We start from the raw sequence: 26229 nt of genomic DNA, 5'->3' as shown, positions 1-26229 counted from the left end.
CCCCACTTTACTGATATAATTTTACATTGAAATATTTTTTGACTTTGAAATACATTTAGGATTTTCTATGAAAAAATGCACAAAGGTTTATGAAAATCAACCTAAGACAAAGTTTTTAGTTTGGTGCATATACCAATCAATTTAATCAATGACCTTTACACGGTCAAGTATTAAATAGGTATTATTTGCATCCCTTTTCTTGCTTTTCTGTATTATCCTACCTACTGTTAAAATGGTGCTATTAAAAGTGCTAGGAAATTAACTGAGAGACCAACAGCACAGCTATCTGGCAACACAATTTTTCTTTATTCAGAGTAAGATGTGTCAACATCCAGCATGACAAAAATTGTACAAAGTTCACAATTTAAAAATGAAATATCACAGCAACTTGTGATCTCACACATTTATAGCAAAATTAAAATGTCAACAAATCCATGCCGTGTAGTACAAAAATAAATCAAACTTCAGTTCCACAGAGAGCACAATAGTTTATACAAAATCCTGTCTTCATTAATGATTACTTAAATCAACTTCAAAAATGAGTAAGTTAGAATAAATAAACTCTGATGAATTCACAATAATTTATATGAAAATTCAGCATTCTAATATGTGACACCTTTTTGCGTTCCCTATGTAAATAGTCACAGATTACTTTTTTGATTTGATATTATGTACCAACAGCAGATCAGCAGCAGGTTTGTGCTTAAAATCCCCTTCCATTGTACTGATAACGATAATTAATTCAAAAACCGATACTAGCTATTACTCTACTGAAAGCGTTACTATATTGGCAAAAAGCTGCAGACACGATGCTGTGTAAAACGGCATATGCAGTCATGGAGAATGTAGCCCTAAAAACGGACATAAAGTACAATATATGTGATCAGGTGAACAACAAGCACCTTTGCGTTAGCTTTCAAAAGGCAGTTTTGAACATGGTAGCTACAACTAAGCACAACAGAAAATTGGGGGAGAGGTGGGGGTGGGGGAGGGGTGGGCTTAACAGATATTAGACCACAATACCCGACCCCCACCTCCCTCCCTCGAAGTTAAACTACAGAGTTCATTCCCCAGCGATTGAGTCTGTTAGGAAAACTGGAGTCATCTTGTTTTTTAATCATCATGTTCCCCCATTTTTAATTAGTTCTTTTTATCATTTTGTACAGTGATTAGTTATAAATAAAGTGCTGCTGGGATTCTTCTTGTTCAAATAATATACCAAAAAGAAAAGATCAAATAAACATATTCATTCATAATGGATATTATTACTGATAGTATTATTATTAATATCGTTTTTTGATTTTAAATTCCCTGTAGTTTCCATCAATGATACTGTTTTAATTGCCCACAGTGGCTCCCAACAGTTATTGGTTCCAATTGTGTGCCAAAGGGACACCTGGACATTGCACACTTCCACATGTTAGGATACTGTATATCTATAGGACAAGTGCAAATAGTCTACTGGCACATATGTGGGGACAATGACCCTGTTCGTCCCGCTCTCATAAACTATATATATATTTTTTCTTTACAAAACCATTTTCCTTATGTTAGGCTTCCAGGTACTGCTTTAGTTTCTGTAAAAACATCAAAACATGGAAACAAAGGTGTTCTTGTGCAAAAAATGTACGTAAAGAAAGTCAACTGATAAAGCCTCTCTCATATTCTAAACTGAATGTCCATGTTTCATTTTTTTTACTTTTTTGTATTAAAAGATTTATATAAAAATTAATATTTTACATATAGTAAAAAGATTCGTTGTTCACTATGTTTATAAATAAGAAATTGCATATACCCAAACTGTTTATGTAGATTGCATCCCATATCTATAAATATGCGATTTATTCATTATATATTGCTAAAACATTGTCCAATTCTAGCTACTGAAGATTTAAGATTGAAAAGAACTAACGCTAAAGCTAGAATGACGCCTAGATTTTCTATTGCCGTTGAACATCACCGTCTCGTTGATTGAATGACAATGGGTTATTTAACAACACAGAATGCTTAAATTTTTTTAGTCATAAAATAGTCCTTTCTAGATATTGGGATTTCCACCATTAGGTTTCCGTGTCATGATGTTTACATTAAAACTGTAACATTCATACATCTATTCGGTTTCTTTAAATTCTTAAGTCCATCATCTTTTTTAAATGCCCCCACCTACCACTGCCAACATTTTTTTTTAACAAAAGACAAGGATTTTCTCAAGCATCATTCAAAAATAAAGAATTTTACAACCAAGTCTTGCTATTTAACAATCTGCACAGAAAGAAAAAAAAAATCAAAGCATTTTTTAAAATTCCATAAAATCATCCAACGAGGAGAAAAGATAATTCAAAAGTGGTCTTCCTATTTTTCTTTTTTGATTGTTTTTTTTTTTTTTGCTGTCCAGTTCAGCTCTTGAATCTAAAATGGTTTGTCAATAAGCATTAAAAAGAACTTATATGTTCTCTATTGTCCAGCTCACTTTTGAGAAATATACACTAAAAATGTCCATACATTAGCAGCTATAAACAGTACATCGCACTATGTCAGCTCATATGAAAACGTACAAAATGTGAATGTTTTCAAAAACTATTCTGCTGTCAACTATTTCCAAAGCAAGACAAAAAAAGAAAAATCATTATGAAGGTTTTCGATAAGCATAACACTTTTTTTTAAAGAAGGGAAATTAATATTTAACACTGTCTGATAAAGTACAGCAGCAAACCATGAGGCCTCTCTTATTTTACGTTTTCTCTCTCCTTTTTTAAATTGTGTTCGCTGTCCTTTGCGGACCAGTTCTGTTGTGATGTCAGCGGGCTACACTTGGATCCCTTGTACCGCTTGTTTTATGTTTTCCAATAGGGCCTTGTTCTCCGGACTCTGGTACTGATCCTGGTTTGTATACATGTCTGTCAATGTGGTCACGTAAGCGTCAAAGTTTTGCTCGTTTATCGGCTCCTGTGGAACATCGGAAAACACAAAGGTCATAATTAGGTGAAGCTCCTTAGTGGACGATAATCAGATTAGACATATGACTGTAACATTTTGGCTATCATCCTTTAAGCTGCTAACAGTAGCCTTTAACATTAGACACACACACACACATACACACACAGGGCTACAGAAAAGTCACTTATAACAGCAAGCAAATAAGGTGTCACATATCATTGAAGGTTATATCTACTCCAGAAAGGCTTATATAAATATATTTATTTTAAAAAAGAAAAATAGCCTGCATGTGAGACTTTATTTTTAATCTTTAAAGGGAAAGCACTACAGGAGTTGTAGTTTTAGAGAAGGGTGAACCACAGAATAAGGTGTCATGCAATGAGATTCACACTGAGGGGGAGAATGACTGCACACACTACTATGGAAACAAAACTGGGTCATGCTAAGTTATGCACCTTAACACCTTGGCACTACTTACAGGCCATTCCTGGATGGTTTTGGGGAAGGTAACTTGTTCATTTCAAAAAATATTTTTTGACTGATAAAAGTCAATTATTGCAGGCTCTTTTTGTGATAAGAATTGTAAATCCCTGATTAGCCTCCAAACTACACATACAGTAAAAACCTTCATTATATACATAACTTTCACTATCATAATTTCAGTACATTGGGGTTTAGCCTTGTACATTTGTTCAGTTAAAAAAAATAGTTCCAAAATAAGCTAAATTTCCCCTCATGAAACCACATTAAACCAGGGGAAATAGCAAAGATAAAATGAAAAAAGAACAATATCAGGCAGTCTTCATTTACTCTACATATAAACATTTCTCCTCAACGACTAACGCACTTTAAATAAGCGTGCGTCTACATAATACAACTGAGTCTAAGTTGTACCCAGGCAAAGCTGAAAAATTTTATCCTAGCAAATGCATTTTCTCTTTTAAAACAAGCTTTTTCCATTCGAATAGATGTTGATAATGTGAGTGTAAAAGGGTTCATTCGGGGTGTGGGAAAGATGGGGAGAGAAACAGAAAAACAGGGAGGAAAAGATAAATCCGTGCAAACAAACACAGGAGGAAGTGGATGAGGGAGTCCAGTGGTGATGCAGTTCTGTGTTTGTCTGTGGACGTCGGTCTACACGTGCTTACTGTGCGAGAGAAAGCCACACTGTTGCTGTGACGTGAATGGTGGATAGGATAACTTGTTTCCTTTAAAAGAAGCCTGGTGTCACGAGTGTATAACCTGTTACGGTACATCACTTTAAAGAGTACGCCATGCTTGTACCTCAGGGCTCTAATTGGTTACTCAGTCATGATCAATTTTAGCTACAGTGGCACTTAAATGAAGCTTCTGCTGAGCTTTCAGTTCTGAAATGTCTTGGTACTGTATGTGTCTGACAATTATCTTGACAAATGCTGTTCGTTAGCCCTCACTCAAACAGATACATCGAGCAGGTTTAGCTGAAATGTGTGTGTGTGTGTGTAACTGTATGCTAAAACAGAAACTGAACAGTTTTGGGCATAGAGTACATGTGTGTACCAGACACATTAGAATGCATAAATAAAGAGAGAGATTCAAAGGGAAAAAGAAGGCGTATAAAGAAAAAAAAAGAGACAATCAGACTATGAAAATTATTCTCTTACTCTCTGATGCAACTGCAAACAGCTGTTATTTCTAATGGGCACCTCTTTGTGTGGCAGCGGTTTCTAAGGGGGAAAGGCGCAAAACAGAGTGCTATTAGCCTGCTGTGCAGAAGGGTTGCTTTATCCACATCTCAGAGGGTTGGGGTGGGTGGGGCAGAGTTGGGTTATCGGGGTGATATTTTAAGCAACAACCTCTAGGGGGCACTGTTGCACGCAGAGTACCAAGAGCATCTGAACAAAAAAACCAAACGAGATCTGTGAAGAGATACAGAAACAAAGAAACACACAAAAGGCAAATGAAGGAGACTCGACTCAGCACTGAAATCTGTCTGAGAGGGCGTGGTGCGGGGGAGCCCATGCCTGAATCCAGCTCATTGGTATGTCGGCTCTATCTCGCCCTGAAAAGTGAGTCGGTCCTTTTTTCTCCTGGCGTGAGCTGAGCAAGCCAACAAACAGGTCAACATAGATAAAAATGAAGCGCTTTTGGATGGCGTAGTTGGGAAACGGCATACTTTTTTTTCAGACATCATTCCTCAACCCGATTAGACTACATTTTAAAAAATGGCACTGCTTGTTTTACTGGGTTTTTTTTTTCCACAGTAAACGAAAGTTGGGACTGCACTGTTTTGGTGCTTTCTCAGTTTTGATGGCATTTCGATATATAGCACCGAGCCAAATCAGTTACCGATGGCATAATGAGAGAGAGACCCAATTTGGAGAAGTTAGGTTGTTCCCCATTTATGGTAGTGTACAAACTGATTACCTCCATTAGCAAACTCCTTGCGCAGGCAAGAAACCTCAGTCCGCGGGTAAGACCCCGGCCAATTATGGAATACAAATTACTGCACTACACACTGCTAAATTATGTATTAATGGAGAAAGGACTGCAGAAAGTTGAGCATTAAGGTAATTTATGTCTTCAGTACATCCAGAGATGTTTAGCAGTTGCACTGCAATCCCACCCATAGTATCCCTGTTCACACTGACTTGGTGTTGCTGTGGTTACTGTCCATTCTGTGGGGGAGACTCGCATCCTTATCTATTTGCTCGGAACCTGCCATGCTAATATTTTTTCCACTGTTTTCTTTGTTTCTGAATTTGAGGAAATATAAGGAAAAAAATAAAATGAATGCTTATGGAAAAAAGCTGTTTTGTCTCTCATGCCTTCAAGGGTAATAGTTACATACAGAATAGCAATTACAAAACATAACACAACATTGCATGTGCTATGAAAATCCGTGAAAAATTCGCAACAGACAAATTGGTCTTAAATTAGTTGGTTTTGGATTTTCCTGAGGATGCACATACCACACAATCTTCAATTGAGTTCAATTCATTTTGAACCTTTGGAAATGCTACACACAGGGATTTGCTGTGATGAAAAGAATTTAGTGATTAAATATTTGCAACGCTGGCTGTTGTTCCTGACACTTCAGCTCCCCACAGAGCTGCAGCAATGTGCTCCCTGTCATGGAGGAGGCACAAATGCTTTCTTGTATATTTAAGCCCACGGCCCAAGATGGACTCCTGACTGCCAGTACAGGCTTCTGCAGTGATTCCCCTGGATTGGCAGATCTTGGCTCATATTGTAGCATGGCCCAGGCAGGTACACAGTAAAATGCTCAGTGTTAATTCAACTGTAACAGTGTTAAATCAGCTATTAACAAATAACATCTTGTTCCACATTCCAGAATGGGACCCAATGTAACCTGTTAAGAGTTGAATTAACACTATTAGAGCTGAATTAACACCGGAAGATTTATAGTGTAGGGTTTCAGCGGGCAGGGCGTTCTCCTAGCTAACCGTGGCTCCCCCTGCAGTCTACTGGTGCCAGCTGTGTGTGAGGGCTGAGGTCAGTCCTCTACCACACCGGCTGTGTGACCCAGCTGGTGGATTGCAGACTAAAATGAACTGGAAAATCAGTACACGTGTTTCACAGGATTTTCAAACCAATGTACACTTTTACATAATTCCAAAAAGAAGAATTTTACAGAGATGGTCAAATTTAATGTGTTAGACATGCATGAAAAATTTTTTTGTGTACTTTTCACACCTATCATAGAGGGTTCCATTAAAAACTAAAAAAGTTTTCCCTCTGGAGACAAGCCAAAGAATTCTGTAGGCCACTGACCCACTTTCAAAACAATAGTCCCTATATCCTTAAACACCTACCCACCTTCAAAATGAAAGTACATAAAATTGGCACAAGGGTGTTGAATCATGCATGCTAATATGGACCCATTCCATATCGCCACGTTCCTGTACTTTCTACCAATTACTTTTTGTGGCTATCTTTCTTTGTGATTTTTCCCTAAATGAAGAGTTGCATATTTAAGCAAGGAATACTGTTTTCAAATAAGTACACATCATTTCTAAATGAATGTCCACGACTGCTTAAGTTGAAATGTTCTGTAGGTTGTGAACAAAAAATATGGCCGTAACTTAAATTTGTTACTGAAAGTTAAGCCACTGATTGCAATATGTGAGCTAGTTCAGTGGATCTCTTCAAGGCAAGGCCTGTTTAAGCACTACAAAAAAGGGACCTAGGCCACTTCCCCCTGCTTTCTGCTGGATGTGACAACAGCCTCATATTTCACTCTCATCTCTTCAACACAGCAAGATCTCTGCATGTAGAAATCAACCCACACTTCCTAAAAATGAATCTCATCGGTATACATCTCCCTCCCCCCTCAGGTATACTGTCAATGTAAAGTGGCTACTTTAGGTTACACCCACTTCCAATTAACATTTTAATTACTTTAATTAATAGAGAGAGATTTGCACACTCATCACATTGACTGTTACTTATTCAGCATGCAACAATCAAGAGCAGGGCCTGGAGCCTCATGTCAACGAAAAGCCATGTGCTATGTTCTGTTACGTTCCATAACTTGCCCAGTTTGCGTTCCTTGATGGCCCTTACCATATGTGGGAGCTGGATATTAGCTAAACTGTTTATCAGTGACTGGCTGAGGTTGGCCAGCTCATGCAGGAGAGATTCATTTTGCTGTTCAATCACCTTGTTTTCTTCCTCTATTGACTTCAGATTAGTCTCCATTGTGGTAATCTACAAAGGGCATAAACACAAGAAAATGAACTCATTCAAGACCATGATACAGGCTACATACACCACAGGGCACCAACATTCCACACACTTACAAAAGTATAAAATGTTAACATGCAACACTGTAAGACAGTTGTTTGACCTCTGGTACTCCCACTATATGAAATAATTACACTATTCTTCCAGAGAAATGATTGTCCGTAATTAAAAAAAAATTGTATAGGTATATGGTGTTGTTAGCAACAGGAAAACAGGGAAAATGAAACGCTCATAGACCAGGAGACAAAGTCTGCTTATTATACTAGACTGCATAGGCTACATTCGGATCAGTTCGATGTCGCATCCTCTCCCCTGTATCTGTCTTAACTCCCGGGATCTGCAAAGCTCGTTTAATCCTCCGATTTGGACGTGCGCCGCTGCTCCGAATCGCAATCAGTCTGACGCGGAACGATTCCCGCCCTGGAACGTTCTTAAGAGGAGCGTTTCTTTTCCTCCTTCTCCTGCCTCTAAAACCGTGAACGGGGAGTTATTTCTGTTTCGCATTCTCTTTCATGCCTTTTAAAAAAATGTATTTATTTAGCCGTAACACGTCCCCGCCGCCTCTCCGTGCTGAAACCGCGCCGATGAGCCTTTTTTTTTTTTAATCGCGGGGCTTTTGAAACGTCGCGTCGGTTTCTCTCTAACGGCTCTACTGCTGAGGTTTGACGCTGCGCTCCCGTTTCCAGTGCGAGAGACGAAGTGCTACGCTCCGCAGCGAGGCCCCCCACAGGGGAAGCTGCATTATAATTAGGGCTGTCCCACTTTTTAAGAGACCACCTTTTCCAAGACGCAAAGGGTGCTGGGACGCTTCCCGCCGCCGTTTCCTGTCGCTATTGGAGCTTGTCACTTGCAAAGAGTAAGCCGATTTTGTAGTTCTATTTTACCCGTCATGCTTCCTGGGCACTCTTCCTCAGACAGGTTTATCCCCTGAGAGAATAACTCTCTCATTTAACTTTATGTATTTTTCATCCTCACATATGTACATAGAGAGTGAGATTTGTAGTCATTCTCATATGAGTGGGAGAGTTCAGGACTGTGCTGTATAGGGTAGTTAAGCTAAATGTACTGTGCAAATGTACTGTGCAGCTGAACATGACATCAGTTATTGGAAACAACACAGTGCAAAGTAGAACAAACCTGACCCCAGGATGTCAGCCAAACTTGCTTCTAAGAAGTACTTTGGGGGAAATAATATCCCAGAAGTAATGAATGTGCTTGGATTCCAACAATATTGTTATGAGAAACGCAAAGGTGTATGCTATTTCACACACGTACACATACAAAAGTAACAAAGAGTGTAGGGCATTAATAACATTATGCCCAAAGCGCTTGAACTCTTGAACCTCGTACCTGTGTTCTAAGTTTTATCATATCTGCCTCCACTTGTGAATTAGATTCATTTAAATCTTTGATTTCTTCATCCAGCTGTTTGATTTCTTCATCATTCTCTATCCCTAGAAGATGAGAGAAACATGCATTGTGACATTCCAGAAAGATATGAGAGTGTGGGGGATCGGTTTATATAAGGCATTTGCAGCAATAACACGTGATGGTGACTCCCTCTTGAGTGCCCACACCACTTCATCATTACGAGGAGGAATCTCACAAGCACACGAGGCACACATACAAACAAGATGCACACACATGCACTCTCATGAGTCTGCCCACACACAAACACACACATACAAACAAGATGCACACACATGCACTCTCATGAGTCTGCCCACACACAAACACATACAGTACACACACACGCACACACATACAAACAAGATGCACACACATGCACTCTCATGAGTCTGCCCACACTCAAACACATACAGTACACACACACGCACACACATACAAACAAGATGCACACACATGCACTCTCATGAGTCTGCCCACACACAAACACATACAGTACACACACACGCACACACATACAAACAAGATGCACACACATGCACTCATGAGTCTGCCCACACACAAACACATTTTCACATGTACATCAGATATCTGCATGCACACTCAAATACAGTAGATGGCCACGCACACACACATACAAGCATGATTATTGTACTGTACATACATACATACAGTACAGGCCAAATGTATTAGGCTGCCAGTGTTTTTTTTTTTTTTTTTTTTAAAGCCTTAGGTAGAGAATTCAGTTAATATCTGCACATTTATTCAATAACAATAACAATATGTTTTTGTTATTTCTACCTACAATAACACAGAAAGAGTTTTACTTAAAAATAATTTCAGATATGAGTATGGCTGTCCTCAAAATAGCCTCCTTTGGCTTTAATTACAATTAAACAAATTATTGGAAGTCTATCCAATCATTTTGCAAATGGGGGGTAGGAGGGTGGTGAAGGCATTGTTAAATTGACTGAAACCTTATCTAACATAACATTTTTTTAAAACCATGGGTAGCCTAACACCATTAGCATGTAATGTCAGTAAATAGGCACTAAAGTTGCAAGAAATATGGCAAAGACGAAGGTGTTAGTCTTACAGTAGACGTGTGGGGCCAAGTAAACACATTGTGTCAAGGTTATTCCGAGGCAGAAATGAGAAAGAAGCTTAAGATTTCCAGGTGCAGTGTTCAGTACACACTCAGTCCAGCTGATGGGCAGTAATGTTAACTGGAGAAGACCAGGAAGATCAAGAGGCAGTAGACAAATATCTTGTGGTGTCTAGCAAAAGAAATCATTGTAAAATTGCACCATGACTACTGGAAGAACTCAATGCAGCTAGAGAGAAACCAGTTCCCCAGACTACAGTGAAACGGCAACTATGATCTGCTGGTCTAAAAGTATGTGCATCTGCCTTTTCCCAGTCTTTTTGGTCTAGTGTTGATGGTGCTTGGCCCACTGGAGTCTTTTTCTTATTGTTAACAGCACATAGCAAGGGCTTTTTTGCAGATACACATCCTTGAAAAATCCATATCAGACAACCTCTAATATATACACACAAGCTCCTACATGCACACAACTCACAGGACTCAATGAACCTGGTTCCTTTTTATACAAGGAGAAATCAATGTGTTACATAAAAATGTCACCTCTGTATGTGTGCATGTTTCAATTTTGGTTGATGATTCATCTGATTAATGAGTTTCACTGTATGTGATTAACATAATACTTGTTTACATGCTACTTTATTGTTTACGGACTGCCAGTATACTACATATACTGGCAGTATTTAAATAAGTGGGGGAAAGTGTAGCCGTGCATTGGGTTAATGAAACACAGTAAGTGCTAATTATGATTTGGGGGTTCCTGATTGTGAGCTTCTGATTGCCAGGCAATCATAACCTCTTTGTTTTTTTTATTTTTTGCCTTTTCTGCAGGCTGGCTCTGCACATGGCAGACATTTTCTATAAATTCCTCATTTTGATTGGTTCCCATTGTGAAGGGGTTTTGAAGGGAGGCGCAGTGATTACCATTGCTGGCCCGTTGTTTTATCGTTAGCATTTCCACTCCTGACATTCTGGCTTTCTTCATGGCGGATGTGGCCCGGGGACACCCCGATAAACTGCCAAAGAAACCGCATTTTTATATTCAGTTCACATGTATGACGCAAACACACAAAGTACATTGTACACAGGCATACATACAGAATTGTGGGTTGGAAACAAGACCTTCCGGTAAGGGTGCGACTGTATTTTTCTCTACACACAGGGACCCCTTCCATGTAAGTGGCACAGGGCAAATGCACATTATGCACTCTCCCCTTGGAAGGAGGAGAGTGCATTGTGTGTCTCCTATGTATTGCTGGAAAGGGGAGGAGGTCAGAACTCACCTCCTGTGGGTCAGGAAGCTCCCACTGACGTGACCCGACCCATCGCAGCCTGGCGTTGGACAGGACATGCCATCCGTCTTCCCCGATTTCCAGGTGAACTGGGAGCCGTTCATGTAGCCGTCCTTCTGCCGTTTGGCCGCCAGGGGGCAGCCCGATGCGCTTCGGTGGGATGCGTATTTCCCCGTCACATGACCCTGCCCATCGCAGCCCGGTACTGGACACCTGCAAACAAAAGATTGGGTGACCCCCACCCAGGAATCAGGTTATTGACCTTTGGACTTGTACTTGTATAACCATGAGAATATACTGTAAATGGTTCACCTGCGTCCTCACCAGAAACTGCTTTATCGTTGTACATCTGTCAAGCAACACACATGGGTACAAACAATGCACAACAGTGATTGGTCAGATATGTATTTGTTGTTGTATGTGCTCTAAACTGGAAATTGGAAACCCCATTTCCATCTAAACAGATTCTATTACTGTACAAAAATCAAACATGACATTATACCTGAATAAAATGATCTGGAAGTTGTTTTACTTTAATATCATTCATTTAATTTGCATTAAATACAAAATGAAAACAATCCAAAATTAAAGAACTATACTAAAACGAAACAGGAAATTATATCACGTTAAGCAATCCAGTCAGAAGGGATTAGTTGCCGCAAGATGAACCTTGTCTAAACTAGAATACTGCAGTGATTGTATCTCACCTGCTGACACTGTCCATGAAGAGATTTTAAGCTTTTCAAGGCGTGTGAAATAGACACATGACTCAAGCCTAGGACTCACTGGAGTGTTCAAGCCTTTAAGAGTACACAGTTCCTTGAGTAGATATATGTGTGTAGCTTGTGCGTAGCATACTTTGTCTCGGCTGTTACTATAATTTCAACAGTTACGATGATGATGATGATGATGATGATAATTACTCTGATAAAGATTATCAATATACTTATCACTTTACAACTATTCAAAGAATAGCACTGCTTGTGTTATGTCACTTCAGAATTTTGAAGGCAGCCTAGTTTGTCTGCTATTATTATTATTGCTGTACTGATAATGGGGTGACATTGATGATGACGAAGATGATGGTAATTATGATAAAGATCCCCATCATACTGATTACCTTACAGCTTTTCATTAGTGGAATACATGCTATGCTTTCTGCCTTCGCTATGCTGCTTAAAATTGTACAATTAAAACACTGCAGAGTAAACATCCTTGGAGATAAACAGAAAATGTATGTGCCAGGAGATGGGCAGAAACAGTGGCATCAAAAATAGGGCGGATTTCCACCCACAGTGTGCCTGCACAAAGCGTAAGTATTTCTGGCAGTAAAATATCTATTATTCTTCAGAGCCTAGGGTAAATATTGGATCAGAACAAAATCCTTTTCTGTTCATAATTAAATGGAAATAGTTGCCATCTTCAGTATTATTCATTTATCTTTTCACATGTCAATGAAAAAAACAAAACGTGGAATAAAAAATGCACATGAAAAAAATCATTAATTAAATCTAGGTTAAACTGAAGAATGTGCAACCGGTTTATACCCCTGCAGGTCATTCTGAAGATCCAGGGGCTGAATTAAATGAATGCATACATATGGGACTTAAAATGAAGAACAGAGGGAGGCCTTTCAAATAAGGTATTGAAATTTATTTTCAGGCAAATCACAAATCACTTATGAATGAAAAAACACACTGTAGTGCCTGTACTAAACTACAGCTTCCAACATACAGAAATGGTAGAATAAATAACATTGGTGGTAGAATCACTGCATTGCATGTTTTCATGATCTGTTCAAATCAATACGGCTAAGCAACGCTACAACCGTGTGCAGTTAGTGGTGAAAGGTAGGAAACTTGAAATTGTCATTGGATAACAGAACAGAAGCTGTTATATAGCAAAGCTTCTGGTAGATAAATCTTGTTTTAACAGGAACACTGCTGAATTCCACCGCAGGAGATAAGTAACAGAAATACTCAGACTTCAGGTTGTTTTGATATATGCACATTTCTCGGGTGGGAACTCTCTCATTGTCAAGTTCAACAACAGCCTTTCTTGTTTGAAAGGAAGATCCCTTTTTTTATACAAAGCTTCTACAATTTGTACAGTGTGGTCTACAGATTGGTGAGGTTTAAAAACTGTGCTCACCCCAAAAATGTAAACTTGGCATTTGTTTATGTTGTACCACAGATAGTGTATGTTTCTTCCATCCCCTGTATTTCCATGCCTAAAAGGTCTAGTTGTTAACAGGTCTACACTTTAACCTCATATTCACTATCACATATTAAACCCAATGTGCTGGCATACAGAGCCAAAACAACAGAAACTGTGCTGTCCAAGTACTTACTGTACAGAATGCGCTGTATATACTACATATATACTGTATCATGGAGGTGAACCATAAGACACTGACCCTGTCTATGATCAGGTGTTCAAATTAGATTTTCATTCTGTGTGTGCAAAACAGAGATGCTACAACTGAGCACCTTGAGCAGCAATGTTCAAATTAAGTTCAAACCTCGCACTTGGCCATGCCCTTAGAAAGAGAGGAAAAAATACATAGAAGTCTGTCAGCACACGACATCATTCAATGGAACTGACAAACTGACGATAAGGCACAATAGTCAGTGCAAAGGACTATCAGTTGCAAGCAGTTCGTGTTTTGACGTGACTGATAAATGATTCTGTTGTTCTAAGGGCAGCAATGATAACCTGTAACAATGCGCTTAGACAGGAAATAACTGCATAATACGTGATACAATATTACCTTTATTTTATAATTACTTCAGTAAAATCTTTCTTTATAACTTTTTCAGCCACAAGTGCTGTAAAGAAAATATGTATGTTATATTTTTAAGGAATTTACAATGCTGGACTCGTGGAGAGGATGATTTTTAAAAAATGCTTCTCCAGGCTGTAAGGGCAGAGACAACTGAGGTCTTAACAAGCAAATACACTTTCAAAATGCTTTTTTCAAACTTCTCGGACAGTTCACAAAGGGGCACTGCTGCTCCAAGGGGCAACTGACAAGGGACTGTCTGCTCCTACTAGCTACGTAAAGTAGCAAAAGCTATTCTGTCTGTGAGTCACTGTAGACGTCTAGCCAGCCAATTCCACAGCAGTTTAGTGAAATGGTAAAGGCCGTAGAAAAAACCCTATCCTGTTGAAGCAGAGAGTGCATCACTGGGCCATTTTAGATCCCTGATCTCAGATTTGATCAATTTTAATTGTTTTAATTGATGCTTGTTATTATCTCTTTTATGCTCTTATTTCTTTTATTTCCTATACCTCTTGTAATCTCGGCGCATTGAGAAAGAGGGTTCCTACCCTCAATTGTCACCGAAAATCTTAAATAAAGTTTGAAAAAAAGTTTTTTCAGCAAAAAAGGAGCTCTTTTTGCACTTGAGAGCAAATATAACATATGAGTATATAGAAGAAAGGCCAATAACAGAGACAGCACATTCAGTGGTCTGCCACCAAGAACGTATCTAAGATTCTGGGCTGGACTTGTGTAGATGGTAGTGGTGGTGTATGCAATAATTTGGGCCATTTGTCTCCACCATGTGACCTGCAGGGATTTAAACTTGTATTTCAATGACTATCCTCAAGGGGTCCCCATAGGCTCTCCAATGGCAAAGTTAAGGGACTACTCAAACTATTGAGTTTCTAACTGAGACACTTTTAAACAATGAGCTGATCTAATATGGGGAGAGTCAGGAAACGAAAGTGAACATGGATGTAAGTTTAAATGCTACAGAAAGCATGTCTTTGAGCCAATGGTCCTCACTCCTGGTCCTGGAGAGTCTCAGGGTCTGCCTGCTTTCACTGTTACTCAGAACTTGAGTAGCACAGCAATTGATCAGTTTTAGCAGCTGATTACACAGATACTGTAACTCAAGTCATCTGGTTTCTTGTGTCTGAATTTGTCACTGATCTTAAGTAAAAAAACAAAAACCAGCAGACTCTGTGGCTCTCCAGGGCTAGAACTGAGTACCACTGCAGAAAAAGACAAATGCATCCATGTGCAGCAGGGATGTTCAATCTTATCCAAAAAGGGCCGGTGTGTCTCCTGGTTTTTGTTTTAGCATAGCACTAAGACGCCCGATTCTACTTAAATTCTTGATTGAAGACCATGATTAGTTAATTAGTTGAACTTAAAATCATTTTGAATCTTCTCACTGATTAAAAGCTGGATGTAGCTGTTATTGCTACATTATATTCTGTCGGGTTTACAATGTGTAGACATGTAGCTAGTTAGCTATTATTACTGGCTGGGCAGCCAGGACTGTGATGATGATGAGCGACACCCTGTAAGCTAGCTAGCTAGTCATAAATGCTAGATGCAGTAAAATAAAAACATACAGTCTGTAAAGTAGCTTCACCTGTAACGCTGATGTGAGCCAGCTAATGTTACAGTACACAGCATCACCGCTGTAGCGTCACTAGCAATGATAATCTGATACCAGTTCAGCATGCCCCAACCAATTAATGTGTCCAACGTGTTACAACATCTTGTGCTGATCCCAATTAATTTTTCTCCTAGTTCATTCGCAGACTTTTGGATACCTTATAAGTTAAACATTTTAAAGCTGTTCCTAATTAATTGGATGTTTCCCCTTATCCGTCTCTACTGTGCTGTTCATCTTTCTAGTTTTACACTGTGCTGTATCCAACCCACGCTTGGGACTCCCTTATACTGTGTCACTTCCTGTTTTAAAACACAATCACGTTTTTTTAGTTGTTTACAATATTAACATTGTGAAATTGAGTCCAGTTGTAATTATGTGCCACTTTTTCCTAAAATGCTACATCATTACTAAATCATTTTCCCACATATTATGTCATACGTTATGCTAATCCAGCAATTTATCTTCAAGTGTTCAGAAAGCATGTGTACTCCCCAATGACCTAAAATCCAAAAACTTAGAGTCCATAAATTTGAATTTAATTTACTATAAGCCTTCTGCTGGATGCTTATCTAACTGGCATGTCAAGAGCTGTTGCAAGCTTGTCCCAAGCAAATGCGTAGAATATACTTTTACACAGATAATAAATTCACATGTGGTATTGATTAAATACCTCTGCTTTATCACTCAAACATCATAATGCCAAACCTGACTGCTTCCTAGAGAAAAAAAAAAGTGAAGAGAAGTGTTGAGCAAACAAATGGCAAACAAACAGGAGGTTTTTATATTGAGTTGGAGAGTTGGGGTTGGGTAGGGATGGAGCCCAGTGCTAATTTTCAGAGAGGAGTTGATAGTGCGGGCCTGGCTCTGGAGGCCTGAGTGTGGATTTTATTCCCAGCACAAGTGAGAGATTGATGAAAATGTGGAAGAATTGCCTCAGTGTATTGGGCGACACATCCAAAATTAAATTAAACTCTTTCCACCGTCTCTGAGTTACGCTTCGGCCAAATTTTTCTGCAGCCCAATTAAGGTACTGCCAGTGCAACAAACCCCACCCCGCAACCCAGGGGCCTCCATACTCCTATGGCCCAAATTGTACCTCCAAATTATGACTGGAGAGGGTGTGAGGCTTCCACCGGAAACTCATTGATATGCTCTGCCAAATTGGGGACAGTGTCGCTTACGTTCTTTGTCTGTGATCCACCCTTTTTCAATGTAGACCTGAAAACAGGCTGGTCAAAAAAATGCTGAAAACAGCAGATAAAACAAAAATTGATCCTCTGGGAAGTGGCCCCATGGGGCACCGTACCTGATAGGCTCCTGTTCCTCCTTATCCTCTTTGCTGTGCGTTATCTTAATGCCGCTCTTCCTCGCTCTGGGACACCCTGATAGGCTGCGGAGGCAAATATCCCATAAGCCACTGCACACATTACCCGGCCTGTGTGTGCATGTATGTAAGTGAGAGAAGGCTGGATATCCTGCAAAGGGGAAATCTGGCAAATTGTTTTGGCCTTTTTCAATAACAGTGCACAAAGAATGATACCATTGTAAATGTACGCCTTTAAGAAGGGAAAGAAAATTCCATTTCTGGCACATCATCTTTAACGTAAGAGCTAATTAACATTAGCAGTGTAATTCATCACCTAATACAATAACGAGGTGTGGTGTTCTGCAAATGACTAACAATAGTAGCAAACATGACACCAACCCTGACACACAATTAGCACGGAATCAGTGAACTATTTATTAACAGTTTATTTTTATCTTATCGTCACAATTTCATGCCACTTCACAGATGCGGAATAAATTTGCATCTAAATTGTCAACGTTAATATGGTATATTAATATATTAATATCCATCCTATATATTGCAGAATTACACATTTTTTCTGACAGATTTTCACTAGTTATCAGGTAACTCACAGTCAGGTAACTCAGCCAAATGTGCCACTGAAGAAGCTTGGCAAAATTGGCTTGGCAACTGTAACTGACTTTTTCCTCGAAACACGAATGCTTACCTTCTGTGTGAGGCATAGTTCCCAGTAATATGTCCCGAACCGTCGCACCCGGGGGTCGGGCACCTGGGACAGAAAAACCACTGAGTTGGCATGACGTAATGCTTTTTTATTTCGGTTTTAGCCCAATTTCTTCAGGAGAGTACACAGAGGCACGTACTCGTTTCCAAACCACGTGAAGTCAAGATGCTGCTTCTTTTCACTCTGTAGCCTGCATGTGCAGCTTGTGCAGGCAGATATTTGTCAGTCGGTGTGTGCATATGCTTTATTGTGAATGAGCTATAACCTGGCCTGGTCAGCTTTGTGCATCAGTCTGTTTCTTTGAAATCAAGTTTTATTTATTTAAAAAAAAGAAATTGGCAGCCAACTTGCGGCTGAACATGTCCTATTCCCAGTCTGATTTGGAATGTCCAGTTAGCTATTTGCAACCTCTGCCATGTTTTTGCTTGTTCATCTGCAAATTCATTGGTTCTCCTCCAAAATACGTTGTGTCACCAGTCTGCTTCATTTTACACTGCAGCCTGCAGTCAAAGGAAGACCGGCCATACAGTCGAGGCCGAAAGTTTACATACACCTAGGCTAAAGATATTCAAACTCAGTTTTTCACAATTCCGCACATTTCATGTTACCATTAATTTCTTTTGGCAAGTCAGTTAGGGCATTGACTTTGATCACATCAGGTTTTATTTCAGCTTTATTTTAATTAACTATATCAGAATTCCAGTGGGTCAAAAGTTTACATATAGCAAGTTGACTCTCTGGAAGATTCCAGAAATTGATGTAATGACATTTTAGAAGCTTCTGATTGGCCAGTTGTCATAATTAGGAGTTAATTGGCACCTGTGGCTATATTTAAGGGCCTACTTTTAGAGCCACTTTTTGCCCTTGATACCATGGGAAAATCCAAGCAACTCAGCCAAGACCTCAGAAAAAAAATTGTGAACCTCCACAAGTCTGGTTCCCCCTTCGGAGCAATTTCCAAACAACTGAAGGTACCACGAGCATCTGTACAAACAATTGTATGCAAATATAAAAATCTTGGGACCTCACAGACACTGCATTGTTCAGGAAGGAGGCACAAATTAACTCCCAGGGCTGAATGAACTTTGATCTGAAAGGTTCAATTGAACCCCAAGACAACAACAAAGGAACTGGTGAAGGAGTTGGAGGCATCAGGTACCAAAGTGTCTGCATCCACCAATAAGAGAATCCTACATTGCCGTGGCCTGAAAGGCTGTCGCCCAAGGAAGAAGCCCCTACTTCAAGACCGGCATAAAAAAGCCAGAATGAAGGATGAAGACCTAGTCTTTTGGAGGAGTGTTCTCTGGTCAGATTAAACAAAAATTGAAAAGTTTGGCCATAATGATCAGCGCTATGTCTGGAGAAAAATGGGTGAGGCTTTTAATCCAAAGAACACCATCCCAACTGTGAAGCATGGGGGTGGCAGCATCATGGTTGCGGGGGTGTTTTGCTGGAAAAGGGACTGGTGCACTTCAAAAAATAGATGGCATCATGAGGAAGGAGGATTATCTAAAAATACTGGAGCAACACCTGAAGACATCAGCTAGAAAGTAAAAACTTGGTCGCAACTGGATCTTCCAGCAGGACAATGATCCTAAGCATACCGCCAAAGTTGTAACAAAATGGCTTAAAGACAAAAAAGTATTGGAATGGCCATCACAAAGCCCTGACCTGAATCCCATAGAAAATTTGTGGACTGAACTGAAAAAGCATGTCTGAGCAAGGAGGCCCACAAACCTGACTGAGTTACACCAGTTCTGTCAGGACGAATGGGCAAAAATTCCAGCAAAGTATTGTGAGAAGCTTGTGGAAGGCTACGCAATTAAAAGGCAATGCACCAAATACTAAAAAAGTGTATGTAAACTTTTGACCCACTGAAAATCTGATATAGTACATAAAAGCTTAAATAAATCTGTCTCTTAGCTATCATTTTGAAATGGCTTCTTATGGAAATAAAGTATATACCCTAATTGACTTAACACAGGAGATGTATGGTAACATGAAATGTGTGGAGTTGTGAAAAATTGAGTTTGAATGTCGTTAGCCTAGGCGTCTGTAAACTTTTGGCCTCTACTGTATAGCTTTGGCACACAGTCCGGGGGCGCCCAATCAACCAACAAGGGTCACTAGAGAGCAGCCCTAACCAAATGAACCCTCCTAGACCCTGGGCAATGCAGTCACCAATTGTGCCTCATCTGGTGCTACTGGTCACAGGCAGCAATGGCATGTCTGGATTCAATTTGATCTGAAACCTAGGGGCTCATCCATGCACCACAATGTGGGGGCTTAACGAATGAGCCACCCAGCAGCCCATCAGCTTTCTGTTTCACCCCCTTTTTAACAATCTGACATTGCCAATCACATCTGTAGGCCCAATCCATGCCTGCAAAGTCATTTGTCAATTTTAGTTCAGACTAGCGGGTGCATTCTCTAAAGTGCCATAGAGCTAACTAGCTAAGCAAACAGAAGAATACTAACTGGGAGACGTGGCCAGGAAGATACTATGCTGACTTAAACCCTCCCTTCCCAGGTGACGCAACAGCGAATTGCACATCATCCCATGGGATTCTCATCCACAGCAGCCACAGCTCATGTTGGATGACTAGATTCTGGACTGAGAGGTCAGTCACTGTACCAAGTACTTTTTCACTAAGCATCTGCAATCTTAGCTTGGAGTATTTATAGGTATTTTTTCACTCCAATAAAATCTGATATTTACAGAGCTCTTCAACACTACTTACAAAGATTATACCAGTGTATTTCCTATTATCCTGTTATTAACTATGAATAATTACTGTCTATGCAAAATGAGAAAAAATATGGAGAAAATTGATCTGTTCTTTACGCTATGAACTTCATATTTGATTTAAACAGGAATATACCAAAAATCTGCAATATGCATAAGCTATAATAATACATTATTATTCAATATTCTTATGACTAACACCAGTACTCTTCTATTAATGTTATTATTATTATCATCATCACCATTGTTTTTCCATTGTCTTTAAAGATTTCATATATTTATTAACTTGTTCATTCACAAGACCTTAAAATTTGACCTGAGCAAGCCTTTGGTTATACAGTATCTGGCTCCATGCCCTTTAGCCAGCATAGTGAGGGAATAAACAGAACATATTCATCTCAGGCCTTACTTGAGTTCCTGCGTGTTGGTGGCCATCATGCTTCGAATGCTTTTGTCGGCTAAAGGGCAGCCAGAGAGACTGGAATATACAGCAGGACACGATCGTTAGAGGAGAGCAATCAAACAGGATGACCCACTGAAACACCACACACCGACACACACACACACACACACACACACGGAGAAGAAGACTGTAAATGCAAGAAAGCCGTGGTGCAAGTGCAGGGGGTACTGGGGTCAATCTAAAAGAGCAGTTAACCCTCTGAATAATCACGTTCAAAGATACTACACAGTTCAATGGGGAGGAGGATGTCATTTACACATACGACTTTCCCCTTTGTTTTACAACTTAGTGAACTTCCTGCACTGGCCTGCTAAAAAAAGGGCTGGCCTATAGTTAATACACAGAAGGATACATTTAAAAAAACGAGAGGTTAGCCCATCAACATTTTCCACAGCTTATTACTGCATGCTTCCAATTAATCAAAAAGCGATGCCCTGCAGTACTCAAAGGGTTAACATGGAGACTGTTCGCTACTGTTTGACAGCATTGTTGAGGTAAGCTGAAAACAATAAATTTAATAGACTGAATCCACCATGAGAAAAATGAAGTCACACCTTCTATGTGAGGCGTAATTACCAGTCACGTGACCACTTCCATCACACCCTGGTGTTGGACATCTGTCACCGAAAAAAGTAGATAAAATAAAACCAAACAAAATAGAAGAAAAACAAACAAAAAATACAGCCAAAAGAGTGAATAGGTTTTTAAAACTTTTGTGTTTTGTTTCCCTTGTGTTTTGTTCAATGTTTTCATTGTTTCCAGTTTAGCTTCACTGTCTGCAAAAGGTTTTTTCTTTTTTTTTTCTTTTTTAACACAACCTTGGGAGAAGCTGCAACATGGACAGATAAAAATGAGAATGATGTTTTCTTACGATAATCGCCGAAAGAAAAAGACAAAGCCAGAATACATTCGCTAACAACTCCAGGTCAAATGAAAGACTGCCAGAAAGTTATGCTGCATACGTAGCATGCCAGTGATGCCAGGGAGAGAAATCATTGGATCCTCTGAAGCAGAAAGACAGTGAGGGAAGGAAAAGAAAGGAAAGAAACAAACATATGGACAAAGGGGTGGGGTCAGGGTTGAAGAGGTGGGCCGGGGGTGGGTTGGAAGGGAGCAGACAGCACCTCCTCTTAATCTTACGTTATCAGATCCTTTTTGCTCTCCTTGCACTGGACATATTTTGGCTTCGGACTGGGGACGGTGACATCACTGGGATACTGTCTGTCGTCCAGAATGTCCTGGAAGGGATCCAAGTCGTCGGGCTGTGATGGGGGAGAGAGGGGTGAGAGGCAGGGAACTAGATGTCCTTATTCCACCTGCTCCAGTTGAAAATACACCTCAGACAGATGAACAGTGTACAGCATCACTGACCTCCATCACTGTGGTAGTCTTGACCTGGGCCTAAATTAAGGTTGGCATGTCTGCTAGCTCTGATTTAAAACAGTGACTTTCACTCTGGATGGAACTCAGTCAATGTGGTTTGAGGTCCGAACAATGAAGAGATATTGGCCACTACAGAAATGTCCTTCAGGGCAAGAGTTGAGAAATCCTTTGGGGTACCAACCTGAAGCAAGTCAGACATTTTCAAATGTAATGATGTATGAACTTCTGAATGCCCTCATGTTTTGGAGAGGCAGTCTGCAGCTTCCACATGTTATCAGTGATCCTCTTATCCCCATACCTGTAGCCATGACCCGCATCTGAGCGCTTACCTCTCAACCTCAAAACTAACTGAAGTCCTTAATCACAAACCAAGCCGTAAATTTTCTTAATTACAAAAATGTGTAGGCTACCCACAGTTGTAACTGAATGACATAGTAGGTACTGTGGGTTTAGAGTAGAGCTTGACTGTCTACCTTCATTAAATTCAGAGGCAGCACACTGTGTCTGTTACACAACTGACTGTAGTGGGTAAAGACCCATTTTGTAACTCAGAAGTTGCCAGTTCAAATCGTTCTCTTGCTAGGCAGCATAGAGTTGGTTCTAAACCGGTTTGAGAAGTACTACCATTAGACAGACATTGGAAATAAATTGATAAACAAAACACTTTTGCACATCCAATGAATGAATCAAATACTAGTGGTGCTTCGTCAGGGTGAGATGAAGTTGTTGCTTTGACTGAAAGTATCTTTACAACTTATCTCCGAGACACAAAAGCCTTCCCTATAAAACCGTCTATTCTGTGGGACATGCTAGATTTGTCATCAAAATTCGTTTCCATTTTACTCTTCCCATTGTAATAGAGGGCTTCTCTTTTCCTCGATCGTCGCTGTTCTGTAATATAAGCGCTCCCATCAATCAGTCTCCGTGGGAAGAATTGAGCCATCGTTAGCGCAAGTCAAATTATTATCCAGATCTTCAGAGAGCGATTTATCAGCCCTGGTAGCGCGTGAGAGCCGCACGCGCCCGGATTGCCTCAGAAGTCTCCCAGCCTAAAACACAATGCCTGCCGAAACGCACTCAATCTTTATGCTAATGGCAAAACCCTCAATTGACTGTCAAACGGCGCCTATCAATCATTGCTTTCTGAAAAGTTGTTTGAAAGGGAGTGAAATTAATCTGCCGACTGCACCGTATCAAGGATATTTGGGTCTCTTTTAGGCGGAATGTGTTTGTACCAGACATCAATGGAAAAGCTTATGCGTGGTGCAAACTGGATGATATAGTCACACATTCTGTGATCACTATCGTGCGCTAATGCATTTGATGTGTGGATTATTTTTCACAATTACTCGGATCTGACACTACGGAGCACCTGAAATTTCATTAGGCAAATTAGACCTCACTTCTATAAGGTGGAGGTGCTGTCAAGAGTTCGGCCGTTTTTACTAAATGGCAGCCAAACAACGGTAGTTTTAGCAGGCATGGAATCGTGGCATTATTGTATTAGCCCCCCACCTTTCACCATGCCCATGAATCACCAGTCTCCAGACTAAATTAGCCTACTGCTCGAGTGCCGCAAGATGATTTTAATCTGCATTTGCAGTACAAGCATTGTGCACTAGATGGCGCTCCAGTTAAATTAAAGGGCCTACTTCAGATCAACCAGCAGAGGACCCATTGCGGGCTGTGGCCTCAGTTCACTTGAAATTCTCATTTTAACCATGTACAGTTATGCCGAAAAACAGACCTGCCTGAAATACATTCGATATTCTTTTATCATGCAGGAGCATGAAGAACAATGTGGTAATGCTCAGCTAGCCAGTCCATTAGTGACCAGTTATTTGTGAGCTGAAAAATCCATCTCATTACAAGGCAATGCAAATCGATTGGATGTTCTCACAGTATGGTGTTTTGCATAATTCATAATGGAAAACAACAACAAACAGACACCAACAAAAAATAAGAATGCGCCGAGTAGATTATCACATAAAGAATATTCCGGATTATTCCTCCGTACGGAAATTTGATACAAATTAAAATGGCAAAGAAAGGCACACAAGGACGCATCTAACAACACAATATGCTACTTTTAAGTGTACCTCGGAGACTGACTTTGAAAATGACTTTGAATCGAATACAATTTTTAAATATGAAAAAATACATATTTGGAAAAAGCATACCAGTATTACAGCTGGAAGGCAGGTGACTCTTTCGAGAGCCTTTTACAGAAGATAGCTTCGAAGCATGAGGAACAGGTTTATGTGGCTCTCTTCACGATCGCCATCAGTGCTGCCCAGGGCCCAAGTTAAAAAGGGCTGGGTTTCTTTGGGGGGGGGGGGCTGTGCGGACGGCAGGCGGTGCGGTGCGGGTACCTCTTTGGGGTCGTCCTCGTCGATGCGCTTGATTTTGGTGTAGTCGACGGGCAGGTCCCAGCAGTCGGCCTCGCTCATCTGGTAGCAGCGGCTGTTGAGGAGGGCCTGGCGTTGGGGAGACATGGGCTCCAGGGGCGTGAGCACGGCGCAGCTGCTCTCCCGCCCGCCCCGCTGCTTCATGCTCAGGTCCAGAGTGCCGTTCTCGTCCACTTCCAGGTCGGGGTTCTGAGAGAAAGAGAGAGCGGGAGAGCCGCTGAGTCCCCCTCTCTGCTCTTAGCTCCTCTCTCTCCTGTTCTTTCCCGCTGTCTCTTTTGCTTTCCAGCTGTGCTTTCTCTAGTCTCTGCTCTCTCTCTTTATTCCCCGCTGTGCTCCACTGCAATCTCTATATGCACAATTCACTGTCTCTGTCCGTTTTCTCCACTCCAGTCTACACGCTTCTTTCTCCGCTTTCTTTTCCCCCCTCCCTCCATTCAGCAGTCTACATTCACTCTCTCATTCTCTCTATTCCACTCTCCACTCAATCTCTATTCTGGAAGGTCATTCTGGAATCATCCTCAGCAGTTCAAGGACCTTGCCCAGGCCTTGGACTACAGTGGTTCCATAGGTGGCTCCATCCTCTCCTTTTACTCAGCCAGTTAAAAGCCTGCTTCCTAAGGCCGACAGCCAATCAACAACTCGCCTTCTGAAGTCACAACCATTCAACAGCCTGCTCACTGAAGGGGTCCAAGACCTTGCAAAACGTCTGTTCTCATACCAGGATGTCATGCCAGATCGAGGCTTCTTGCCCTCTCCTTTCTATGGCAGACCCGTCTGTCATAGCTGTAGGTATTGTTTTCACAAAGGAAAGGCTGGCTTTGATATTGTAAAAATAAGCATTAACGAACAGCATTTAGACAAATCGCCTCTGTCCCCCCAGACGTGATTAGCTCTGGCTGGTCTTGCCCAGATGACAAAGGGGACGGATGTCAGGAGAGCGAATCTGCACGGACAGTGTGGCTTTCTCACGCAGCACTAGAGGTGGCCTGTCACTGCGGTATCCCAGGGCCAAACCCACCGCCGAAGAAGCCTTGTCTCTCACATCAGGAGGGTTCGATTAGACAGCCAGACCTGTGGCCTAGGCGACGCAACGACGACACAGGGGGACGCCCTTATTGGCGGGGACTGTCTGTGCTGATTTAGACTGCCGCTGATCAACTGGCCACATTTGGTGTAGTGCCCTCTTCCGAGACGGGGGCCACGTACTCAGCGAGCAGAGACGGTTGGAACTGTCCCCACGGGTTTCCTGTGCAAAACGATTAAATTAGAAGTGAAAGAAGAGCCCCCCCTGCCATCCTGT

At 40.8% G+C, this 26229-nt stretch overlaps 1 protein-coding gene across 10 annotated transcripts in view; it reads right to left on the bottom strand.

Moving 5' to 3' along the window:
- Positions 1–283: 283 nt before the first annotated feature.
- myt1lb (myelin transcription factor 1-like, b) overlaps positions 284–26229 on the bottom strand; it is a 136877-nt gene continuing 110931 nt past the window's right edge. For 4 of the 10 annotated variants that reach the window (XM_064334158.1, XM_064334149.1, XM_064334165.1 and 1 more), the window contains exons 13-24: positions 24894–25118; positions 22279–22400; positions 21693–21755; positions 21085–21153; positions 17912–17974; positions 17203–17286; positions 11476–11697; positions 11117–11208; positions 9034–9137; positions 7504–7647; positions 4581–4643; positions 284–2946 (exon numbers count right to left, since the gene is read on the bottom strand). In XM_064334158.1, coding sequence (XP_064190228.1) covers positions 2806–2946; positions 4581–4643; positions 7504–7647; positions 9034–9137; positions 11117–11208; positions 11476–11697; positions 17203–17286; positions 17912–17974; positions 21085–21153; positions 21693–21755; positions 22279–22400; positions 24894–25118 — 1392 coding nt within the window. In that variant the 3' untranslated portion in view covers positions 284–2805. Of the gene's footprint in view, positions 2947–4580; positions 4644–7503; positions 7648–9033; positions 9138–11116; positions 11209–11475; positions 11698–11796; positions 14024–17202; positions 17287–17911; positions 17975–21084; positions 21154–21692; positions 21756–22278; positions 22401–24893; positions 25119–26229 lie in introns of those variants that run through there. The other 6 variants (XM_064334194.1, XM_064334184.1, XR_010329771.1 and 3 more) reach the window with 6 other exon arrangements.

Source organism: Anguilla rostrata, chromosome 1 (assembly GCF_018555375.3).
Source record: "Anguilla rostrata isolate EN2019 chromosome 1, ASM1855537v3, whole genome shotgun sequence".
NCBI classification, from domain to species: Eukaryota; Metazoa; Chordata; class Actinopteri; order Anguilliformes; family Anguillidae; genus Anguilla; species Anguilla rostrata.
This window is presented reverse-complemented; position numbering and strand designations above follow the sequence as displayed.